The sequence below is a fragment of the Nicotiana tabacum genome, chromosome 6, assembly GCF_000715075.1.
Source record: "Nicotiana tabacum cultivar K326 chromosome 6, ASM71507v2, whole genome shotgun sequence".
NCBI classification, from domain to species: domain Eukaryota; kingdom Viridiplantae; phylum Streptophyta; class Magnoliopsida; order Solanales; family Solanaceae; genus Nicotiana; species Nicotiana tabacum.
The window spans coordinates 163220103-163242332 of record NC_134085.1 but is presented as its reverse complement, the minus strand read 5'-3'; the positions used below and the strand labels follow the sequence as shown (position 1 = coordinate 163242332).

The 22230-nt window shown below is 37.2% G+C and overlaps 3 protein-coding genes across 3 annotated transcripts; 1 reads left to right on the top strand and 2 right to left on the bottom strand.

Moving 5' to 3' along the window:
* Positions 1 to 6815: 6815 nt before the first annotated feature.
* Positions 6816 to 13755, top strand: LOC107811476 (uncharacterized). Its single transcript, XM_016636411.2, has 7 exons — positions 6816 to 7114; positions 7617 to 8069; positions 8554 to 8673; positions 8764 to 8817; positions 9687 to 9850; positions 12396 to 12572; positions 13372 to 13755. The coding sequence occupies exons 2-7, from the start codon at positions 7668 to 7670 to the stop codon at positions 13580 to 13582; spliced, it is 1128 nt and encodes a 375-aa protein (XP_016491897.1). The 5' UTR covers positions 6816 to 7114; positions 7617 to 7667; the 3' UTR covers positions 13583 to 13755.
* Positions 13756 to 14270: 515 nt separating this feature from the next.
* LOC107811477 (putative aquaporin TIP3-2) lies at positions 14271 to 16353 on the bottom strand. The gene is made up of 3 exons (XM_016636412.2): positions 15765 to 16353; positions 14962 to 15212; positions 14271 to 14878 (listed from the first exon to the last, which is right to left on the bottom strand). The coding sequence occupies exons 1-3, from the start codon at positions 15901 to 15903 to the stop codon at positions 14486 to 14488; spliced, it is 783 nt and encodes a 260-aa protein (XP_016491898.1). The 5' UTR covers positions 15904 to 16353; the 3' UTR covers positions 14271 to 14485.
* A 675-nt stretch (positions 16354 to 17028) lies between these two features.
* Positions 17029 to 20927, bottom strand: LOC107811471 (leucine-rich repeat receptor-like protein kinase PXC1). The gene is made up of 3 exons (XM_016636402.2): positions 19678 to 20927; positions 18548 to 18937; positions 17029 to 17863 (listed from the first exon to the last, which is right to left on the bottom strand). The coding sequence occupies exons 1-3, from the start codon at positions 20531 to 20533 to the stop codon at positions 17220 to 17222; spliced, it is 1890 nt and encodes a 629-aa protein (XP_016491888.2). The 5' UTR covers positions 20534 to 20927; the 3' UTR covers positions 17029 to 17219.
* Positions 20928 to 22230: the final 1303 nt, after the last annotated feature.

Below are 22230 nucleotides of genomic sequence, written 5' to 3'. Positions count from 1 at the left end.
ATTTATTCCACGTGCCTTACAGGTCGTGACTCATCATTTAGTACGGGTTAGCATTTTGCCTATCATCTAAAATCGTTAGTAAAATTTTAATAATTCAAAAACTAAATTTTAAAATATGGATACCTGACCATGGGTATTCTTCAAAAATAATATCTTTTTAGATGAACAACATTCCAATGTGACGGAAGTATCTTGCCATCCATTGTTTCCAGCTCGTATGCTCCTTTACCTGCAATATCATGAATTCTATAGGGTCCTTCCCATGTTGGACTTAATTTCCCCAAGTTAGCTGCCTTCGTAGATTGAAAAACCTTTTTGAGCACGAAGTCCCCAATTTTGAAGAATCTGAGGCGTGCTTTTCGATTGTAGTATCGTTCTATGACCTGCTTCTGTGCTGTCATTCTTATTAGTGCAGCTTCTCTTCTTCCTTCAAGTAAATCAAGATTTACACGCATTTCCTCGTCATTAGATTCTTCTGTTGCCTATGTGAATCGTGTACTCGGTTCTCCTATCTCAACTGAAATTAAAGCTTTAACTCCATAAACCAATGAAAATGGTGTTTCTCCTGTACTTGTTTTTGTTGTTGTGCGATATGCCCATAAAACACCAGGTAACACTTCTGGCCAATTACCTTTGGATTCCTCTAAACGTTTCTTTAAATTGTTGATAATGACTTTGTTTGTTAACTCAGCTTGCCCATTACCCACCGGATGATAAGGTATGGATGTAATCCTTTTGATTTGCCAACTTTGAAAGAACTCTGTGATTTGGGCGCCTATAAACTGAGGGTCATTATCACACACGATTTCCTTTGGCACACCAAATCGGCATATGATATTCTGCCAAATGAAATCTCTAACTTCCTTTTCTCGCACATGTTTGAATGGTCTTGCCTCCACCCATTTAGTAAAATAATCAGTGAGTACGAGCAAAATTTTTACCTGACCTTTTGCTTGTGGTAGTGGACCCACGATATCCATCCCCCACTTCATAAATGGCCACAGTGCAATGACCGGATATAGTAACTCTGCAGGCCTATGCATATTATTACCGTACCTTTGGCATTTATCACATTTAGCCACGAAACTTTCCGCTTCTTCTTCCATTTTGGGCCAATAATAACCTGCCCTAATTAAGGTTCTTACCAATGACCTTCCTTCTGCGTGATTCCCACAATGCCTCTCGTGTATTTCTCTCATTACATATTCCGTCTGAGAAGGTCTGAGGCATCTTGCTAAGGAACCACCGAACATTTTTCGGTAAAGATTGCCTTGCTTTAAGCAATACCGAGCAGCCTTTTATCGAAGCGCATGAGCTTTTTTCTTATCTTCAGAAACGGTACCATACTGCAAAAAAGCAACAATCTCGTTCTTCCAATCCTAAGTTAAGTTATTAAAATTTACCTCATTCTTATCGAGGTCGAGAACTGAATGAAACAAATGAACAACTGAAGCATTTTCATTGCTTGACACGTCTGCCGTAGATGCAAGATAAGCCAAAGTGTCGGCTTCAACATTTTCATCCCTTGGTATTAGTGTTACTTTCCAGGTTTGAAATTGCTTTATCAAATCCCGTACATTCGCTAAGTATTATTGCATCCTTGCTTCCCTGGCTGTATAAGTCCCCAGCATTTGATTAACTACGAGCTGTGAATCGCTTTTGATTATAATCGGATTTATGCCGAGTTCTCGCGCCAGTTCTAAACCTGCAATCACAGCTTCATACTCTGCCTCGTTGTTAGTTATAGAGTGACATTTTATGGCTTGTCGAATGGTTTCACCCATAGGTGGTACCAAAACAATCCCTAAACCCGCACTCTTTACGTTATATGAACCATCAACAAGGTCCAAGTTCCTGAGTTAGCTCCGTTGAACACATGCAACTCTTTTTCTGCTTCTAATTACATCCCTTGGCTAAAATCAGCGACGAAATCAGCTAACACTTGAGATTTTATAGCAGTTCTAGGTTGGTAGGTGATATCATATTCACTTAATTCTATAGCCCACTTAGCTAACCTTCCTGACAATTCATGCTTATGTAATATATTGCGTAATGGATAAGCAGTTACTACAACAATAGGATGACATTGAAAATAAGGCCTTAATTTTCTAGATGCCATGATTAATGCAAGTGCAAGTTTTTCCAACTGAGGGTACCGCGTCTCCGCATCTAACAAAGATTTGCTAACATAATAAATTGGAGATTGTTTACCTTGATCCTCATAGACTAAAACAGCACTTACCGCTACTTCTGAAACAGCAAGGTAGATGAGCAGTCTTTCCCCAGCGTTTGATTTTGCGAGCAATAGTGGATTTGATAAATATGTCTTCAAATTTTTGAGTGTCTGCTGACATTCCTCGTTCCATTCAAAGTGATCTTGCTTTTTAAGAGCTGAAAAAAATTTAAAGCACTTTTCTGATGATTTAGAAATGAATCTTCCCAAGGCTACAATTCTTTCTGTCAACCTCTGCACTTCTTTTTTGCTTGAAAGCATATTAGGAATTTCTTCAATGGCCTTAATCTATGCGGGATTCACTTCAATACCACGGTTAAAAATAAGAAAACCCAAAAACTTACCTGACACACCAAATGCACATTTCTCCGGATTTAATTTCATATTAAATTTGTGTAAAATCTGAAATGTATCAGACAAGTATGATATATGATCTTTCGAATGCTGAGTTTTAACGAGCATATCGTCTATAAACCTCCATGGTTTTTCCTAGATGTTCTTGAAACATTTTAGTAACCAGCCTTTGATATGTTGCACCAGCATTTTTGAGACCAAAAGGCATTACTTTATAATAGTAAGTCCCCATATTTGTTATGAATGAAGTTTTTTCTTCATCTACCGGATCCATTTTGATCTGATTGTACCCTGAATATGCATCTAAAAAACTTAATAGTCCATGCCCTGCATTATCATCAATTAGTTGATCTATATGTGGTAGTAGGAAAGAATCTTTAGGACAAGCTTTATTAAGGTATGTGTAATCCACACAAACTCGCCACTTACCATTCTTCTTTGGAACTACGACATTATTGGCTAACCAATTAGGATACTTTACCTCGCGGATGGATCCAATCTTTAGCAATTTTTGAACCTCTTCTTGAATCACCTGATTCTTGAAAGTTCCTTGCTTTCTTTTCTTTTGTTTGACAGGAGGGTACGTTGGGTCTTCATTCAATTTGTGAGTCATTACCTCCGGTGGTATTCCTGTCATGTCAGAGTAGGACCAAGCAAAACAGTCCACGTTAATTTTAAAAAATTCAATTAACTTACCTCTCATGTCTTGACTTAGATTAGCCCCTACGTAGACTTTCTTATCTAGCCATTGTTCAAATAACGTCACAGCCTCCAGTTCTTCAATTGTTGTTTTGATATTTTCGTTTTCTTCTGGTTCTTGAATGGTATCAGGCCTCGAATCCACATTTGTCCGCCTTTGTTTAGTTGAGGTTTGTGTTGTGGTGCCCTCAACTGTCTTCTGTGATTGCTATTTTTCTTCTTTTTTCGTACTTGAATCTACTACAGAATTGATGCTCCTGGATGTAAGTTGATCCCCGCGGATTTGACATATTCCCCATGGTGATGGAAATTTGATAACTTGATGCAAGGTTGAAGGAACAACATCCATTTCATGGATCCATTGTCTCCCAAGGATCATATTGTAAGCCATCTCTATATCTATTACTTGAAACTTTGTATATTTGACAACTCCTTCTGCGAATGTGGTGAGTGTTACCTCTCCTTTCGTCACAACACTAGAATTGTCAAATCCAGATAAAGTATGCGGCTTTGGTATTAATTTATCCTCAGCTTGCATCTCACGTAATACTCTTAGCAAAATAATGTTCATGGAACTACCTAGATCAATCAAAACTCGTTTCACATTAGTATCATGTACAATTAAAGATATTACCAGGGCATCGTTATAAGGAGATAATACGCCATCTGCATCAGTATCATCAAATGTAATGCTGTCTTCTTCTAATACATGTCGCACCCATTTTCCTTGGGTAATTGTGACTTTGGAAATTTTATTAGCTGCAGTGTACGTTACGCCATTGATGTCTTCACCCCCGCTTATAACGTTGACAATCCTTTTTGGAAAAGGTGGTTTAGGGGATTCTTGTCTATTCTTCATGTAAGCTTGCTTACCTTTCTCACTGAATAACTCAGTGAGATACTCTTGTTTTAATAAATGATCAATTTCATTTTGTAAAAATCTATAATCTGCTGTTTTATACCCGTGATCATTATGAAACTCACACCAATGATTAGGGTTGTGCCTATTTGGATTCGATCTCATCTCTTTTGGCCACCGTACCTTGTCACCTATGCTTCTCAAAATAGCTACGAGCTCGGAAGTGCTCACATTGAAATTGTAACCGCCAAATCTCGCATTTAAATTTCTATCATGATCTCATGACTCATGGGTGTTTCAGTCATTCCTAAATCTTGATGAAGAGCCTGACTCTCTATTCCTTGATCTGTGATCATACCTTTGATTGTCCTGTTTTGACCGTGAATCTTTTCCCGCAGGTCCCATGTATGGCTCGTACCTGTTTTTACCGAACCTTTTTCGGTTTTTGCCCGTCTCAAACTTACTTTTTCTTCTTTTTGGAATCGTGGAACAGTATCTTCTTCTATCCTTGGTTTCGTGCTAAACCTGTTGTAAACGTCATTCCCCGTTGTAGCTGGGAATTCACGAAGACTTTCCTTGAGTCGCCTCGTAGCTTCTGAACTCTTTACATTCAGATTACTTGTGAAAGCTATAGCTTCCCAATTATCAGCTACACGTGGTAATGTCATTCTTTCACGTTGGAATCTGTTCACGAACTCCCTAAGCAATTCTGAGTCCCCTTGCTTGATCTTGAAAATATATTCCATTCTTTTTTCGACTTTTTGAGCTCCCGAGTGTGCTTTAATGAAAGAATCTGCAAGCTCAACAAAAGAATTTATAGAATTTTCGTGTAAAAGGGAATACCATGTTAATGCATCCTTGGTGAGTGTTTCACCGAATTTTTTGACTAATACTGATTCAATCACCTGCTTGGTCAAGTCGTTGCCTTTTACGCATGTTGTGAATGCAGTCACGTGGTCTCGTGGGTCTGTTGTTCCATCGTATTTTGGAATATCAGGCATTTTGAATTTCTTTGGAATCGGGAGGGGAGCAGCACTTGGCTTCCAGGGTTGTTGCGAGTATTTATCCGTATCTATCCCTTTGATTACGGGCGACACCCCCGATATTTTCTCTATGCGATCACTTTGCTCCTTGAGCTGTTTCTGCAATGTTAGTACTAAATTTTGTAAATCAGAATTGACTAAGTTACCTGGTTCTCCCTCCTGTGATTCATTGGGGGTTCCATCGCTACCTGAGTTGACAAGCCCGGAACGAGGGTTCTCCAAAGTGTTGTTGTTTGGAGTGGGTGTGGGTGGTGCAGTAGGTAACTAGCTAGCAAAAGCCTCAAGAGCTTTACTGACCTGTGCAGCAATTAGTTTCTGCAAAGCTTCATCGATAGATTCTAACATTTTCAAATTGAACGTTTCCATTTGTATGAGATCCATCAGGAGAGCCTTCACGAGACCGCTGAGGAGAGCCTCGTGGAGGAGGGACCGGGGTTTGATTACCCTGTGGATTTCCCTGAAGTTGTTGGTTTTCTTGGTTTCCTTGAATGCTGTCATTGTTGTTCGACATGGTTGATGCAACAAGGAAAGTTAAGCTAAAAGAGGGTAGATTATCAGATTCCCAGTAACGGAACCAATTTGTTTAACCAAAAAATGAGACTTCGGTTAAAGCTTTAATTTTAGAAGAACTCGGGTTACTGATAATCAAAAATATATATGAAAGAGAGTAATTTTACTAGCAATGATATACTCAGAAGAAAGCAAGTAAACCAGTATATTCAGATTGTTTTTTCGTGTGTCTTACAATTGACCCACTCTCCCTTTTTATAGCTATTTTGGGGATATGCGTTTTGCCTTTGTCTTAATAAGGTCATTATAGACAATTAAAGACATTAAATGCTACGTTACATAATCATTGCTTTTAATACAAATTCTCTAACGTTTTTAGTATTTAAGGCTCAATAAATACTGTATCTATACTCCCATGTAATGTCAGATTCATTCCCCTTAATTCTTGGACTTAAATAAGCACGAGCGCTGAGTCTTTTACATAACCGCTCATGCCTCTTCCTTTGACTCTGCTCGCATCTGTTGCAACTCGTGCCTCTTTGCTAGTTGTATCTCTTTGACCAGTCTATGTGTCATGACACGTCATCTTTACACCACTTTAATATGTAAACTCAATTTTTCCCAATACAGATAGTCCCCCCACTTGTCATTTATAAAGTGACACATTTCGTCGTTATATAGCAACGGATTTAACGATACGATACAATAAAATTTAAGTAACAATCAAAACAAACATCACATTTAAAGTAACAATACGATACAATAAAATTATGTAACAATCAAAACAAACATCACATTTAAAGTAACAATACGATACAATACCATGGGTAACAACCATCCAAACAAGCTATTACTAAAAAATTCAACTATAAATAAATATTAAGTACGTATATGCATCAGTGGATTTCTGTATTTATTAAAGAAAATAATAATAATTGATTAACGGTAACTATAAGAGGATAAACTTGTTTTCTTTAATTTAATAAGTTATTTTCTATTGAAGAAATTTAAATGAAAATTATTCTTTTTAAAAAGAAAATTTATCTATAGTATATAAGAGAAAACTGGAATCGAGAACTTACAATTACATTTAGCTATACAAGTCGCATTTAGCCACTGCAATTCATACACATCTTCCGCCGAAAGATGTTTAATAACTCGCATTCAACTTATTATTCCAAATGCAACTTATAAATGCATTCACTAGTGCGATTTATAAAGCGCATTCAGCTCATTAGGTAATGCGATTTATAAAACGCAGTCATGTAAGACGATTTATTGGTTGAATGCGCATTTCGCCCAGTCCAACAGATATAGGGCTACGGATAATTGGGTTCCGTTTCCAACAATTGTGTATTTTCTTGTTCGTCTCCGGACGACCTACAGAGAAGAGGATCATTTAGCAGTGATACCATGGTACTTTTATCTTCTATTTCAACTTCCCCTAATGATGATATGATATTCCCCTTGGTGATTTATAATTGAATAATTTTAGGTTAATGGATGTTGATAGGTATATGTAGGATTGTCAATTGTTCTGCTCCTTTATCATCATTTCTGTGAAAAGAGCCATGGTCATTGGTTTTACAGAATTAGCTACAATAAATATTACTCTAAATGTTACCTTATCTACTATACTTGTTTCTGCGAATTCGTAATCAGTTTATTGTTTCTATTCACAGTTTTGGCTTCATGAATTGACAATTATTCTTTTTCAGTTATCGCTATTTTATTCATTTATAATGTGTCGGCTGCGGCTATATATTTGCATTTTTGAGATGAAGGGCTTCTTCTAGGGCTGACACTGGTTGAATTCTAAGAGATTAAAAATGTTTTGTGCATCATACTTAAAGGTGACCATCTTTATAGGAGCTTGTTATTCACGGTCAAGAATAAATTCGTTGATTTTCTGATGTAGGATTAGCTGATGCAAGAGTAGAGGAGATAGGAAAGGAGAGGATAGAAAAAAATGGTTCTATGCTTAATTTCGTCCAGTTCGATTTTCACTCTGCAGCCTGGACGTTCTAGATGTCTTCCCAAATGTATGGGAGTCCAGAATAACGGGAGATATCTCATGAAAGAGGGGGATGTTACGAGGCATAAGATTATCCCTTCTGCTAGGTTGGATACAGTTGGTTTGGAGGTTTTTGTAGTTTCAGACTTGCATACAGAATACTTGGAGAACATGGAATGGGTAAATGGTTTACCTAGCAAGGGGAAGAAAAAGGACGTTCTGCTCGTTGCAGGAGATGTTGCAGAGACTTATGAGAAGTTTGTTTTAACAATGTCCCTCTTGAAGGATAGTTTTGAGCATGTGTTCTTTGTGCCCGGAAACCACGACCTTTGGCTCCGTTGGGAGAAAGAGAATTATGTAAGCATGCTTTTCTTCATATCGTTCCATGAAGATGTGATTTACAGAATTTAGTTCAAATTTACTGTGTAGAATTGCATCATAGGTGTCACTAGTTGTTGTTGCTATTTAGCATTCATGTGTAATTGTATCTTGTTTAAATGTTTTTGTGACATCATGGAATCGCGTCGCTAATGAAGATTTTTAACTGAGCAGAAATTCGCCTTTTGAAGCGTTTATGGTTGCGGTGTTTGATGCATGTCCCTTTCTCAGTCAATGACGTTGCCCTTTAGACAGTCTTATTAACTTTAGGTCTCAAAAGCTTCATCCATGTAGAAAAAAGTAACACTTAAGAATGAACATTGGTGGTGTTTCCTCCCCTCTTTTCTTTTTGCCCTTCTTCTGTTGCCACTGAATTAGAGTACTGCTTTTCCTGCTATAATGGTAGTTTTGTAAATCCAAAAGCAACACCACGTGATTAATGTGATGCATCCTCCGTACCCAGATTGATTCTCTTCAGAAGCTGGATAAAATGCTTGATGCATGTCAGATGCTTGGAGTGGAAACTAATCCTAGTGTCATCGATGGTTTGGCAATTATTCCTCTATTCTCATGGTACCACGAGGTAAATGTTACTGTACAATAGCAAAACGATTTCCTTTTTGCAGCTGGGTCATTTTGTGCACATCTTGATGTCATTTCTGCTTTATCCCAGAGCTTTGATAGGGAAAAGGACATAACTGGCATCCGCATTCCATCTTTGGAGCTGGTGATTCACTTTCTTTCTCCTTGTAAGGACTTTCAATCTTTTAGTTCGATGATATGTTAGTCTCTCCCTCCTCTACCTTGGGCCTCGTCCCTTCTTTCGAAATAGACAAAAGATGAGCAAGTTGAGTGTGCCAGTCTCTAGCTTGCTGATTACTGAAATGAACAGCTCTCCTTGTTATCACTGAAATTAGCCTGAAAATAAGTCAATTTATTAGCTCTTCCATCTCACACAGTGCTCTGAAGTGATGTGCATTCCTTTGCAATTCGTTTTTATGAATAAAAGATTCCTGATTGGTCCAAGGAAAATATGCCCATTACCTTGGGGTGACTTCAAGTACACCGTGTGATGGGGTAGGTTTGTATATGGGGATAATAGTTGACATTTGCAAGCCACTTGCTCATCTTTCTTTTGCATTTTTTTGGTAAGTAAAGTCTTGTATTAATCTGGTACCAAGATGGTACAGAAACAAGTACAAAGCAAAGCTACATTACTCCCCCAGTCACACTACGTGTTGCCCCCTAACAAGTACAGAAAATCCAAGTATTGATCCATCCAATCTAGAGTACTACTCGAACACCAGAAGAATCTTCTTTTGCATTTTTTTTATTTAACTATCTTAGTGTCTCTTCTTTTTGTGGTTGCTTTGGATGCACTTTCACTGTTCTGAGCCTGTTCATTTACTACTAGTTTATAACATTTCTCTATTTTTTTCTGAGTTTGGAATGCTCGGACAGTTAGTTTTTGTTCTTTCAAAAAAATTTCCTATCTATTAAACAGTTAATAGACATATTTACTTATGTGGTAGTAGTTTACTGATTCTGTCTTCTATGCTAGTACTATGTAAGTCACCCTCACCAAATTTTGCACAGGCATGTAAGGACTTCCGTGCATGCAAGTGGCCTGACGGACTCACAAATGGAGATAACTCCCTTGCTACACATTTTGATGCCATGAATGACAAGAATCAGGATACAGTCCAGGAAATGCTGGCAAATTGCAACCAAGTAATTTCATTCTCACACTTCGTTCCAAGGTTAGTGAGTAGCTCAGACTATTTCAAAATCTCTTTGAGTTGCTAGTCTAATATTTGGTCGATTATGGTTGAAAAGCTTCAGTCTTGCGCTACAGTAGAGGCTTCTTGTAGGATTTAACAATGTTGGTATTGGTTAGATACTCCTGAAAATTTCTCCCTTCCCTCCATTAAAGATTACGTAGTTTGAAATGTTCAGAGTTCAACAGTAAAATGTTTGAATAGATTACTATCTTGAATTTGATAGAGAAGGTGTAAATAATAATTTGAGATACACTATTTAGAAAAATTGTTTGAAATACAAGAAAGGATGAATTAGTTGAAAAGATATCACATCAAGTTTTGTAATATGAATAGCCTGACACTTTGCGGATTTGAACCGATGACTAACGCCTTACCATGCCGTTACTCCGCCACTGAGTTAAAAGGGCTGAAACCCTCATTTTCACTACTATTTCGACTTTCACCACCACAAATGGCCCTATAAATGTAACTACCATCGTAACTCACTACCACTGATAATGGGAGTATCTATACATATTCGAGACTGAAGATAACTATCAATGCAATATTAATGTGATTATTTGAAATAGTACAAGGCTTTATTAGTTAATATTTAGGTTGAATTCTTGGAGGAGAAGTTTGCTATTCTGGAAATAGGTCAAGTTTTACTTATAAAAAGAAAAAAAAAAAAGAAAAACTAAAAAAATGCAGTGGGTCAAGTTTTTGAAGGGTGGACCAGAAATGCAGTGGGTCAACTTTATCGGATGGAGGGAGTACTTTTTATCAGCTAAAAACATGATTTCACTGCAGTTGCTTCTTATTGACCATACTAGCTACCATAAGCGAGCATACATTTCATAAACTATAACAAGATATGTTGGAATACTTCTGTTTAAGTAATATTCATAATGTGGGGCTAATTGACCTTTTCATTGACTGGAGATGAATGCTTTAGAGTTTAATTATGCTGGAACAGATCTTACTCACTTGTGCTGCCTTCTTTGGTCTGACGATTATTGTTACAGGATGTAGTTCTTTGTCCTCCATGGCTTCTTGTATTGATTATCTTTGTATCTGATAAATTATTAATGTTGAATAAACTAGAGAACTGAAAAATAAAGAAATATGGAAAATAGATAATTCAGTGCGTTGAAAGAATATATTGACAAGCTCCTTTTCATTAGGTAGCCACTATGAGAATATTGATACATTCTGACAGGAATGTATTGATTCTAATGCATTTTCTCTCTACCATTTTTGGCATGATGGTATTATTTGGATCGCTCAGTTCTTCTGAAAAATCTTTGATTTGGAATGTGTTAAAAAGCTAAGCGTCTCTAGTGCTCCTTTCATCGATACATGCATCAAGATAGAGGGACTTATCTTTCCTTTTCTTTGGCTGTTTTTTTTTGTGGGGGGGGGGGGGGGGGAGGTTGGGGGGATTGGGAGGGGAAGAGGGCGCAATGGGTACTTAAAAACTTACCATTCTTCACAGTAGTGGACATTCCACCTCGCTGGCACTACTAGCTTACTCCAAAGAATCACGGTTCAGGAAGATTATGTGTAAAATCTTATCTTTAGGGAAGCAATATTGCATCTTACAGGAGCTATCACTCTAGTGAAAACATAGCTTCATATTTCCCAACTTAATGTACTTTGATAACAACATACTTTACTAGCATGTACAGTTTACTGTCATTGGTATCGTATCCCAAGCCTGTGTAATGGATCAATTTTCGGTCAAGCGCTAATAATTATTACTCTCTCTTCAATGGTCTCAGATTACATTGTGCTAAGTTAAGTGATAGTAGTAGCTTTTGTCACCTTTGTGTCTACTGAGAGTCGAGAGATCAAGAATATGAAACAAAATGCTGAAAATTTATCCTTCGGTGTCATATTAAACAACTTTAAAAGAATACATTGAAAGAGATCCTTCATCCTCCTTTTTACTCCTCCTCTAATGTTGTATGGGGGAGCATACAGCCTTTACTGTCCAATATTATTACAGGACAGAACTATATCTGATTGATATTTTATCAAAAAACATTTGATCTGTATTATAGTGCTTCCTCTCTGCCACTTCTCTTCATCCGTTTCTCTTGCTGTCTCTCCCCCTTCCAAAGTGATTGTGGTCACGAGGCATGGATTACTTTATATGGTGATTTTTCTAGGATTTTTTTCTCGCTTTATGCAGGGGAGGTATATGTGAGTAGCTAGCTATAAAATATAAGAAGAAAACCATGTGGAAACTCGTCCCTTTTGTTTTTGGTTGGTGGGTTACATGTTGTTTCAGTAACTCTCACGCATCATTTATCTTCTGTTTGTTGTTTTTCCTATTAATTTGGGATTTCTCCAGGGGGAGTGCATGACTAGCTTGATACAAAATTTCTTTGAACTAAAGTGAAATTAGATGTAGTCCCCTTCTCAGAACAGTCTAGTATATACTCCAGCTTTTAAATATCCTTTTGATAGATTGCAGTCCTTAAACATCTTATGCTGATGATTATGTTGTCTGATTGGACTGTTAATTGTCATCTTTTTGCAGATTAGAGCTCTGTCCAGAGAAGAGAATGCTTTTCTATCCCAACCTTCCAAAGATGATTGGTTCTGACTTTCTTGAGGCCCGAATAAGATACATACATGGAGCTAGAGGGAGCACAAAATCTTGTCATATTTTTGGTCACACCCACTTCTGCTGGGATGTCCAGCTTGACGGTATCAGGTGTGTTCTGTTCTTGGATGCATTAGACTGCTCAAAGACATTAAATGTCTGCTTGTTTTTTTTTTGGTCGTTGTTTTGAAGGTAACGTATTGAGTAATATCCATAAAAATCATCAGCACAGACTATGTGCTGGAAACTAAAATAGGAGTTGTTACATCAAAAGAACCAAAGATACAATCCTTGTTCTTCTTTCAAGGAGCTTAAAACATCTAGAATTGAAACAGAATCATCTATGTATTCTGATTTACACCAAAAACAAAAAAAGGCAGAATACACTTCATCTTAATTATCTGGAGAAGGTTGCTTATATCTTCAAAACATCTCGAGTTCCTTTACTTCCAAACTGTCCGCCAAATAGTTGTTGGGACAATTTTCCTTCTGTCTTTGTCCGTGGTAAGCCCCTGAGTTCCAGCTTACTAAGATTAAATGCCTGCTAGTTGTAAGGAATTTTTAATTGAAGCAAAATGTAGTGTGCATGAGTGTTGGATTATTTTCCTCTGAGTTCTGGGCTTAGAATATGTTGATGGAGAAGACGGAAATGTGACTTAATATTATAGTACAATTTTTGAAAACACGGCCAAACTTAGTTTTATTAGATCTTGCCATGAAAATCATGCATCTGGCTGGAAATATACTCTATGAAACGAAGAAGATACTCCTTTAAAAAATTGTGTAATGTATCTGATGAAACCTGAATAGTACTAATCTTGCAAGAATTTTAGTTTTTTAAATATGTCATTGCCTTTAGTATACAAATGGCTTCCCCAATTATTTAGAATCACTTTGAACTCCTACGCAGGTATGTGCAGGCGCCATTAGCATATCCAAGAGAGCGGAAAAGAAGAATGAATGGAGGAGAAGACTGGCTGCCATTTTGCATCTACTCTAATAGTAAACTTACAGAGAATATGTCTCCTTGTTATTGGTCTGATTATTATGCCTCCAATCCTAGAACCCCTGATATAACTGAACTTGCTCCATGGGTTGCCAGATTCTATGGCAAACTTTAGCATTCTCCAAGTAAGAATGCTATTTGATGTACGACAGTATTTCATGTTGTAATTTGTTTCCATCTGCCTAGCCGAGGCATTCATCCTGTTCTACCACCATCTGTCGTCAAATATTCAGTTCAAACTCTTACCTCAACTGGCAAGGAAATTACCTAACAGTTTAACTTATCATACATCCATGAGTTTCTTGATGGGATGTCCTTGATATATACAAGTAACTAGATCAGACCTCTGGTTCACTAGAGAACATTTAATATTATACTACTAGTCACTACTCACTAGCATATAACAACAATCGAGAGAGATCGCACAAATAGAATCTGGGAAGTAGAGAGGCCACTACTCACTAATATACCCTTTTAATTTGGATCTTCGCGTCCTAGCATGAGGTCATGTTTTTGAATGGAAAAAAATGCTAAATGTCTTGCATTGTACCATGTTGAGTTCTCTTAGTTTAGGTATGCAACTATGGAAAGCTTCTTTCATAGAAATCATAACAAGCATGGACATTCGAGAATAGGATCTTCTCGCTTCCCAATTGTCACATAACTTTGGGGCAGGTTTGGGGAGTGATAATGGTTCTGTTTGTAGGACTGGACTTTGGACGCTGCATATTATGAACAAACCCAAAAATTGAACCGACACAAACATGACCCCCTTTAAAAATAGGAAGCCGAAAATAGACACATGGATAAAGGTACAATGCTATTACTGGGACCATTGTCTTTATTTTGGGAAACTTACAAAATGCAACTACATAAAGAAGTATCCAAATGCTGAAAACATTAGAGAAGGGAATTAAAAGACAACCATAGACTGGAGTACAAACTTCACATAAAAGTTTCAGTTTTTTAAGCACAATCCTCTCTTATTCACAAATGGAAGACTGCTATCGAAGTGCATTTAGTAATCTTCTGGTGCCAATGGCTGATGGGTGGTCGGGCGCGGAACGGCCTCATGCTGTATGATCCCATACTCGTAGATAAGTCCAGCCAGGGCTGCACCCACAAAAGGGCCCAACCAGTAAATCCAGTGGTTCCTCCACCTCCAGCCGACGAGAGCAGGCCCAAATGCCCTTGCAGGGTTCATGGATCCTCCCTCAAAAGGCCCTCCCACTAGGACATTTGCCCCCACAATGAAAGCAATGGCAAGAGGGGCAATGGTGTGTAAGCTTCCCCTCCTTGGATCAATGGCAGTTGCATACACTGTGTAGACTAGTCCGAACGTCATCACTATCTCCATCACAAGTGCATTCAAGTTGCCAACTCCTGCTGCCACCGAGAATCCCAGTGGCCGCTGCATCAACAACAATTACGCCTCAATCTCAAATAATAGAGCACATGAGTAAAGATGTTAAAACAACAAAGAGAAGAATGTACCAAGCCATCAGTAGCGAGCCTCAACAAGAGAGAGGCTATAACAGCACCTACAAGCTGAGCTAACCAATAGTAGACAGCACGAACGACGGATATCCTGCCCCCAACAAGCGCACCAAAGGTAACAGCTGGGTTGATGTGTCCTCCAGAAACATTCAGACTGGAGGCTACGGCTGCAAAGAACGATAACGCATGCGCCAGCGCTATCGCTGTCAGTCTTGATGCTCCTAATGCCGTCTCCGGGTACAACTTATCTGCACAACAAGTATTCATAGTGAAACAACCTCTGTGCATGCATGCATGATAATTGTCGCTTTTAATGATAGTGTTAGAACTACTCGTCAACTTTGGTAAGGAATCATGATTGATAGCAGGGGCGAAGCCAGAATTTTAACTTTATAAGTTCTGGAGTTTAAAACGATGAATTTAGATGCTAACTACTGAGTTCTAAATTCAATATTCGTAGATATTTAATAAATTTCTTAACACAAATACACTATTTGAGTAAAAGTTAATGAGTTCGACGGAATACGGGTATTCGGGCTTCTTCTAGTTTCACCCCTGATTGAAAGCATAACATAGCTGAACTAAGATGATACATTGATAGTCCTGCTGTTCCTTTGTATATACTCTGTTTCTTTTTTCAATCTGTACGTTTTTTTATTTACTCTATAGCAATATAACTGCAAGTTCAGAATGTACTTTACCTTGTAGCATGTGCCTAAAAGTCCTCCTTTGTTAAACACTGTACGTACCTAAACACACCATCCTATAAATTAAAATGAAACGGATGGGGTATCACTTACCAAGAGCAAGAACGGTGCCTTCACCGGCAAAGACGAAGATGAAGGTGGAGAGAAGCTCAGATAAGGTGGCGCGCATGGAATCAGGGTGGGTGGCTTCATCCGCCCTCCCAAATGCATATCTCCGTGCTGGCATAGCCATAGATTATTGTCTGTTACGTTCCTTACTCTTTCTCTTTGGTCCAACAGTTTTCACAATCAATTAGCTAGCAGCTTTAGTATCACTGATCAAAGCTGTAAGATTATTGCTCTGAAACTTTCTTGAGATATTAGCGATCAAAGCTGAATGAAGTCACACAGAATATATGAAGTCACAGAAGAAATCAAGAAAGAAGAGAAGATAAAGATGAAGAGCTCAAAGAAAGATGAGGGTAACCAAGAAGGAGATATATGGGGTTATAATAGAAGTAGATGGCTGGTTAAGTTAGACAAAAATGGAGTTTGGAATGAAGTGGACACTTGGGTGAAAGTGTGCATGAGTTTTGACACGTACTACATAGGTGTCTGTTTCAATCCAATTAACACCGTTTTCTTCTTACTGATCTTCTTCCACCTAAGCTCAAACCCAAAGACTTACTTCCAAACTCCATCCACATACTTGAATTAAATGAAACCTATGTTCGAGTTGCTTCTCTTTTATTTCCTATATCAGCTGAACTCATCCCATGTTCATCCACAACTGCAACAAATTCAAGAAAATATGGGCTTTATTCAAACTTTATCGTCATCCTTTTGCTTGCTGCCAAAATTAATTGGCCCCACCTCAGGCTACTACATGCATTATGTACAAAATGGAACACTCCCAACTTCTTCATTTGATAACTGATCCTTAGGTTACTCTTCAAGTTGATCACTCTTTTTCCAAGTCAGGAGATTATATTTATCATTTTCTGGATGTATTCCTATTAGAATCCGAATTCTGAACCATTTTTTTTTTTTTTTTGGAATGCAATTACTACATCCTAATACCAATCAAGAAGTCGGTTGTACGAATTTTATCGCTTAGCTCATCTTAATTCAATATTATATAAAAATACTCTCTTACTTTTAGGTGACGATGTCATAAAACTTGCTTATGTTTCATCATACATAGGTGCCAATGGAACACGTGGTTATGTGAATACGGCCTTATGCAACTTGTATCAACCAATTGCGACCCTTCTTTTTACCCAAACTTGGTATTAGTCGCATAGGCAAAATTCTTTTATTGAATTTATTCAAATAATAATACAATTATCCAAAAAAGATGAAAAAGAAACATTGTACTATGTGTTAATTCAAATGGGTTTTTCATCAAGTAATAAAAAGATGAACATTGGAAATAATTATCAAAGATCTACAAAGAATTAGCTTGTAGAATGAAAATGATATCATACAACTAATTAGCTCTGCTATTAAGCTAAAACCTCCTCCTAAATTTCTAACTTTCTTGATTACAGTTTAGGAAGGAAACTTAAACTAAGAAACTGAATCATCTTCAACATCAGTGACTGATCTCTTTTGTTCAACCTCAATCTCTTCTATTCTTCTAAATACTTCACTCATTTTAGGCCTCTTTTCTGGTATTTCATCTGTACACTGCAGAGCCAATTCAGTAAGTTTCAACATTTCATTATACCCTTCTTTTTGTGCAAGTATTTCCATATCCAAAATATCAGTTGACCAATCATTATTTACCACTGTTCTTACCCACTCAGAAAGATCATCATCAACAATACTTGTTACCACATTTTCTGGTGAGAATAATTCACCTGGTATTTTTCCAGTTATCACTTCTAAGAGTAAAATACCAAAGCAATAGATATCAGCTTTTCTTGTTAGCTTTTTCCCTTGACAGAACTCTGGAGATTTTCCCACTGCTAATTTCTTTGAGGATTCTTTAGATTGTAGCAAAGGCAAGAATCCATAATCTGTTAGCTTGGAATGGTAATTCTTGTTGTGGGGGTCTTGTTGGATTAGAACATTTTTTGATCTTATGTTTCCATGTGGCACCTTATGTGATGGTAAAGACTGGTGCAAGAAATTCAGAGCTTTTGCAACATCCTTTATGATTGATATTCTTGCTGTCCAATTTAGAGGTTGTCTCCCCATTCCTCTGTTTTCTGAAACCAAGAATCATAACTTTTTAAAAGGTAATTTTAAGGGGAAAAAAGGGAAAAGATAAAAACATCCTTTACTTTACGAAATAACTTAATTTTATCTGTCATGTCCTTGCTGTGGGTAAATCTGTCTTATATTTGCTCTATAGCCTAATAGAGTCCAACTTGAAGTATAGGTGTATAAAATGAGGTATTTAAACCATAATTAAAAAGAGTATCAATTTGGATCTTATAGGTGTATAAAATGAGGTAATTTTAAACCATAATTAAAAAAAGAGTATCAATTTGGATCTTTTCCCACTCGTAAAAGGTGGTCCTGTGCACAAAGCATCTAGTATTTACGTAGACGGGAGAAGGGCCGCACCCAAGGAATGTGGTGTAAGCAGCCTATCCTGATGCAAACATCAATGGCTGGCTGATTTTACGGCTCTAAGGCATGACCTATAGGCCACATAAAGACAACTTAACTGTTGTTCCGGCTGTTGTTCTATTTTCCCGAATGTGACGCGTTGAGTTCATCCAGTCTAATTCATGCTAGAGGTCGACAAATACGAGATAATTTGCTAAAGGAAAGAGTGTAAATAGCCTTAAACTATAATAGGGGATAAAATTAAGATATTTCGTACGGAAAGATTAAGTTTGGATGTTTGTCCAAAAAAAGAAGAAAAGGAAAGTAAATGAACCAACCATGTAAAAGCTCGAACAAGTCACCACAAGGAACATATTCATAAACAATGAGCTTCTCCTCCTTTGAGTAGTAGAAAGAAATCATCTCCACAAGGTTTTCATGTCTCAGTTTACCAAGCAACTGCATCTGCTGGATAAATTCCTTCTTGCTCAATGAATTCATTTCTTTGAGTCTCTTAACAGCAACAACAATACCAGATTCCAGGATTGCTTTATATGTTGTGCTTAGCTTTCCTTTTCCTAACACTTCAGCTGATGCCCTCAGTAAATCATCCATATCAAAGACTGATGTGTCCTTATCAAAGAATTCCAATTCCAATGTTCTTTCTGGATCTTCTGTGCTCTCTGACCAATACCTTCTCTTTTTCACATTCTCAGCTGAAATATTTCCTGTCAACATTAAAATTGGAAATGTTAAAAGAGGAAATAATAATAATAAACACTACTCTATCATCACATGCCATCCTTCTCCTTTTGAAATATGTCCAAATTGAATAGAAGAAAACTCAAAAAACCCCCAAAATAGTTGTGGATCTTTAAGTCCAATTCAATAGCTAATCTAGTTCTATGTTGTATATGTCATCGTTCAGAGCCGAGTGACTAGAGCCATTCTTATTGAGCTAGAAATGGTTGACTTTGACGTCATAATGGGAATGAATCGGTTATCTTCCTGTCGCAAAATAATCATCTTTAGCGCCTTTGGAGCCAACGAGTTCTGAATGACCTCCCTCTCGTAGTTTAAAAAAATGATCACTATTTCGAAAAAATCCATATCCTACATCCGAAAAATGTGTCTCAATTACAGCTAACTCCCGCTCCCTTGTCTCTTTTCCATTCGAAAAAACAGCCCTACACCAGATAACTTGCTCAACTAATTCGATCTAAGCAATAACCTTTCCATCGGAAAAATGGTACTAGACAGGATTAAAGGGCAGTCCGCTGCACTTAGCTTCCGCTATGTGCAAGGGCCGGACCACCAAAGTCAATTGTACGGCTGTACGCAGCCTTACCCTGCATTTTGCCAAGAGGCTGTTTCCGCGGCTCGAACTCGCGACCTCCTGGTCACATGGCACCAACTTTACCAGTTACGCCAAGGTTCCCCTTTCAAATAAATAAAATGTAAGTCTTACCTTCCTTGTGTTCTCCTTGTGTTTCTTTTCTTTTAGATCTTCTAAAGTAACCAAGTAAAATGAACATAATGGAAAGAGGGACAAGTGCTGCTGCTGCTGCTATCAAAGCAATACTCCAAACTTTAAGACCATTCTTCTTCTTCTTTCCACCAGGTGGGGGTGGAGATATATAAGGAATTGGTGCTTTTGGTGGACTAATTTGTGGTATTGAACAAGGTATTCCTACAACCCCACCACACAAATTTGAGTTATTTTCATAACAACTCCTTGGAAATCTTTGTAAAGCAGAAGTTTCAGGTATAGGTCCTTCAAGTTTGTTAGAAGACACATTGAAAACAATCAAACTCTGCTGATCAAATGGTGGAATTGAACCTTCAATATTATTCCCCTGGAGTTCTAACTCTGTCAAATTTTGTAGCTTAATGTACCCTTCTGGAATCGAACCCGAAAATTGATTATCTGAAAGAAACACAAATTCTAGATAAACTAGACCTGTGAGATTCGATAGAGGACCATACAAGAAATTGTTTCTAAAGCTGAGTTTTTTCAAGAAAGTTATTTGTTCCAAGAATGTTGGTGGAAGAGAACCAATTAGCTGAATTCCTTCTAAAACTAAGTGAATGACATGCCCATCAGAACAAAGAATTCCAGCCCAATTACTCTGGTTCTTGTAACAAGGAGGACCTGTCCAATGTGAATGCAAATCAAACACACTTGATTTTACACTATCTCTAAGCTGCAATAAGGCATCTCTTTCATTTGGATAAAATTCATTGATCTGATCAGCTGATTCCACCACCAGAAACAACGCGAAAAATAGAATCGTCCTACGCGTTAAAGGAGCCAACTTTCTCATTCTGGTCGTGGCACCCTTGACTTTGAAAAGTATAGATAAGTAATAGCCTGAAATTTTACCTGTAGTAGGTGAAGTGAAATTGAAGAACAACTTGAAGAAATACAAAACATGGGTATAACTATAATTACACCAGTGTCAAAACGGTTCAAAGTTCAAAATTGGTGTTATACTGATCTCCATTACAGAGTTATCTCTTTGTATAATATGAATATTATTTTAGACAGCTTTGACGTAGTAGACAAGGCAAAGTAAAGCTGCTAAAGATTCGGAGATGAAGACGTGAAAGCGGACACAACAAAGAATTATGTATTAAACAAGACACGTACAAACACGATGTTTGAAATTTTTTAGTTGGTAGGATTAGCAGTATGTTTGGGGCGAGGAGTTGAACTATGTATGACAATTATTGGGGTTGTTGACAGCTATATAATAAAACTCTAGGAAAGTCTTAATCATAGACATTTATAGGATTGAAGTTTTTCTTGATAGTGTAATATATACTATATTAAAATATTATGCTTATATGATAATATACATTGGGATATGAAGTTGATTTCAATGAGAGTGATTAGAGTTGGCGGCAGTTGTAACAAAACATTGTTGAAAATTTTTCCTCTTACTTTTTTTGACATTTTTTTCTCTAACAGTTCCTAGAGTCTCACTCATTCGGTGCGGAATTCAGACTTGCAGTGTCAATGGAATTAATCATTTCTTTACTTTCATTGGCTTTATTTAAGGAATTTAGTCAAATGATACCATTGTCAAAGAAGTTTATTTTTTCCTTTTATGGTTGGCGACTAAGAATTTAGTTTGTATTGTAGGGTATAGGTGACGGCTAAAGGTTTTACAAATAACCTCATTTCGGGACCAAAGACAAAAATTTCATTTGCAAAAAGTGGCAGTTCCATAACATTTTGTATTTTAATTCCACAGTCACACAATTAACATTATCAATGCTGATTGAGCTGGGGACGTACGTTCTAATTTGAACCATGGAATAAAGTAGTGAATTATCCGCCTACCTATATATGCTGCTTTTGCAAATGATTAATTGGGAACTATGCACCCAAAACGTAACACAACATTTTGAATCATTACATCTTGATCAACTATGTGAATGAGTTTAGCTTCTCATTCTTGTAAGTTGTAAATTGTAATGTTCTCAATTTTAATGATGACCATGATTTGTGCTAATATATCATGACCAACATTTGATTAATAATAAGATAGATCTTGGAAATTTTCTAGCTGGATAAAATAATTGAATTTTGTTTTAATATATGAATGTGCAAATTAATTGAACTTCAAAGATACAATAAATCTGGAAGGAAAAAGAAATAATGGGCATAATCTTGAAAGCAATATTTTAACCAGCTTATTTTACCATATTGGTCTTTTTTATATTTTATTTTTATTATTTTTCTTTTTTATGTTAATCGTGGTACTACCCAAAAACCAAAACAAAAAAATCCCTACCAAGACCTACAGAGTAGTGATTTGGGTGGGGATCATGTGATTTCAATTTTCACTGTCTATTTTCCTTTCCTTGATCCCAATCCGACGTATTAAGAGCAATTCGGTGCACTAAGCTCCCGTTATGAGTGGAATCCGAGAAAGGGGACCACGAAAATTTATTGTATGCAGTTTTACCTTACATTCCTGCAAGAGACTGTTTCCACGGCTCGAACCCGTCCCCT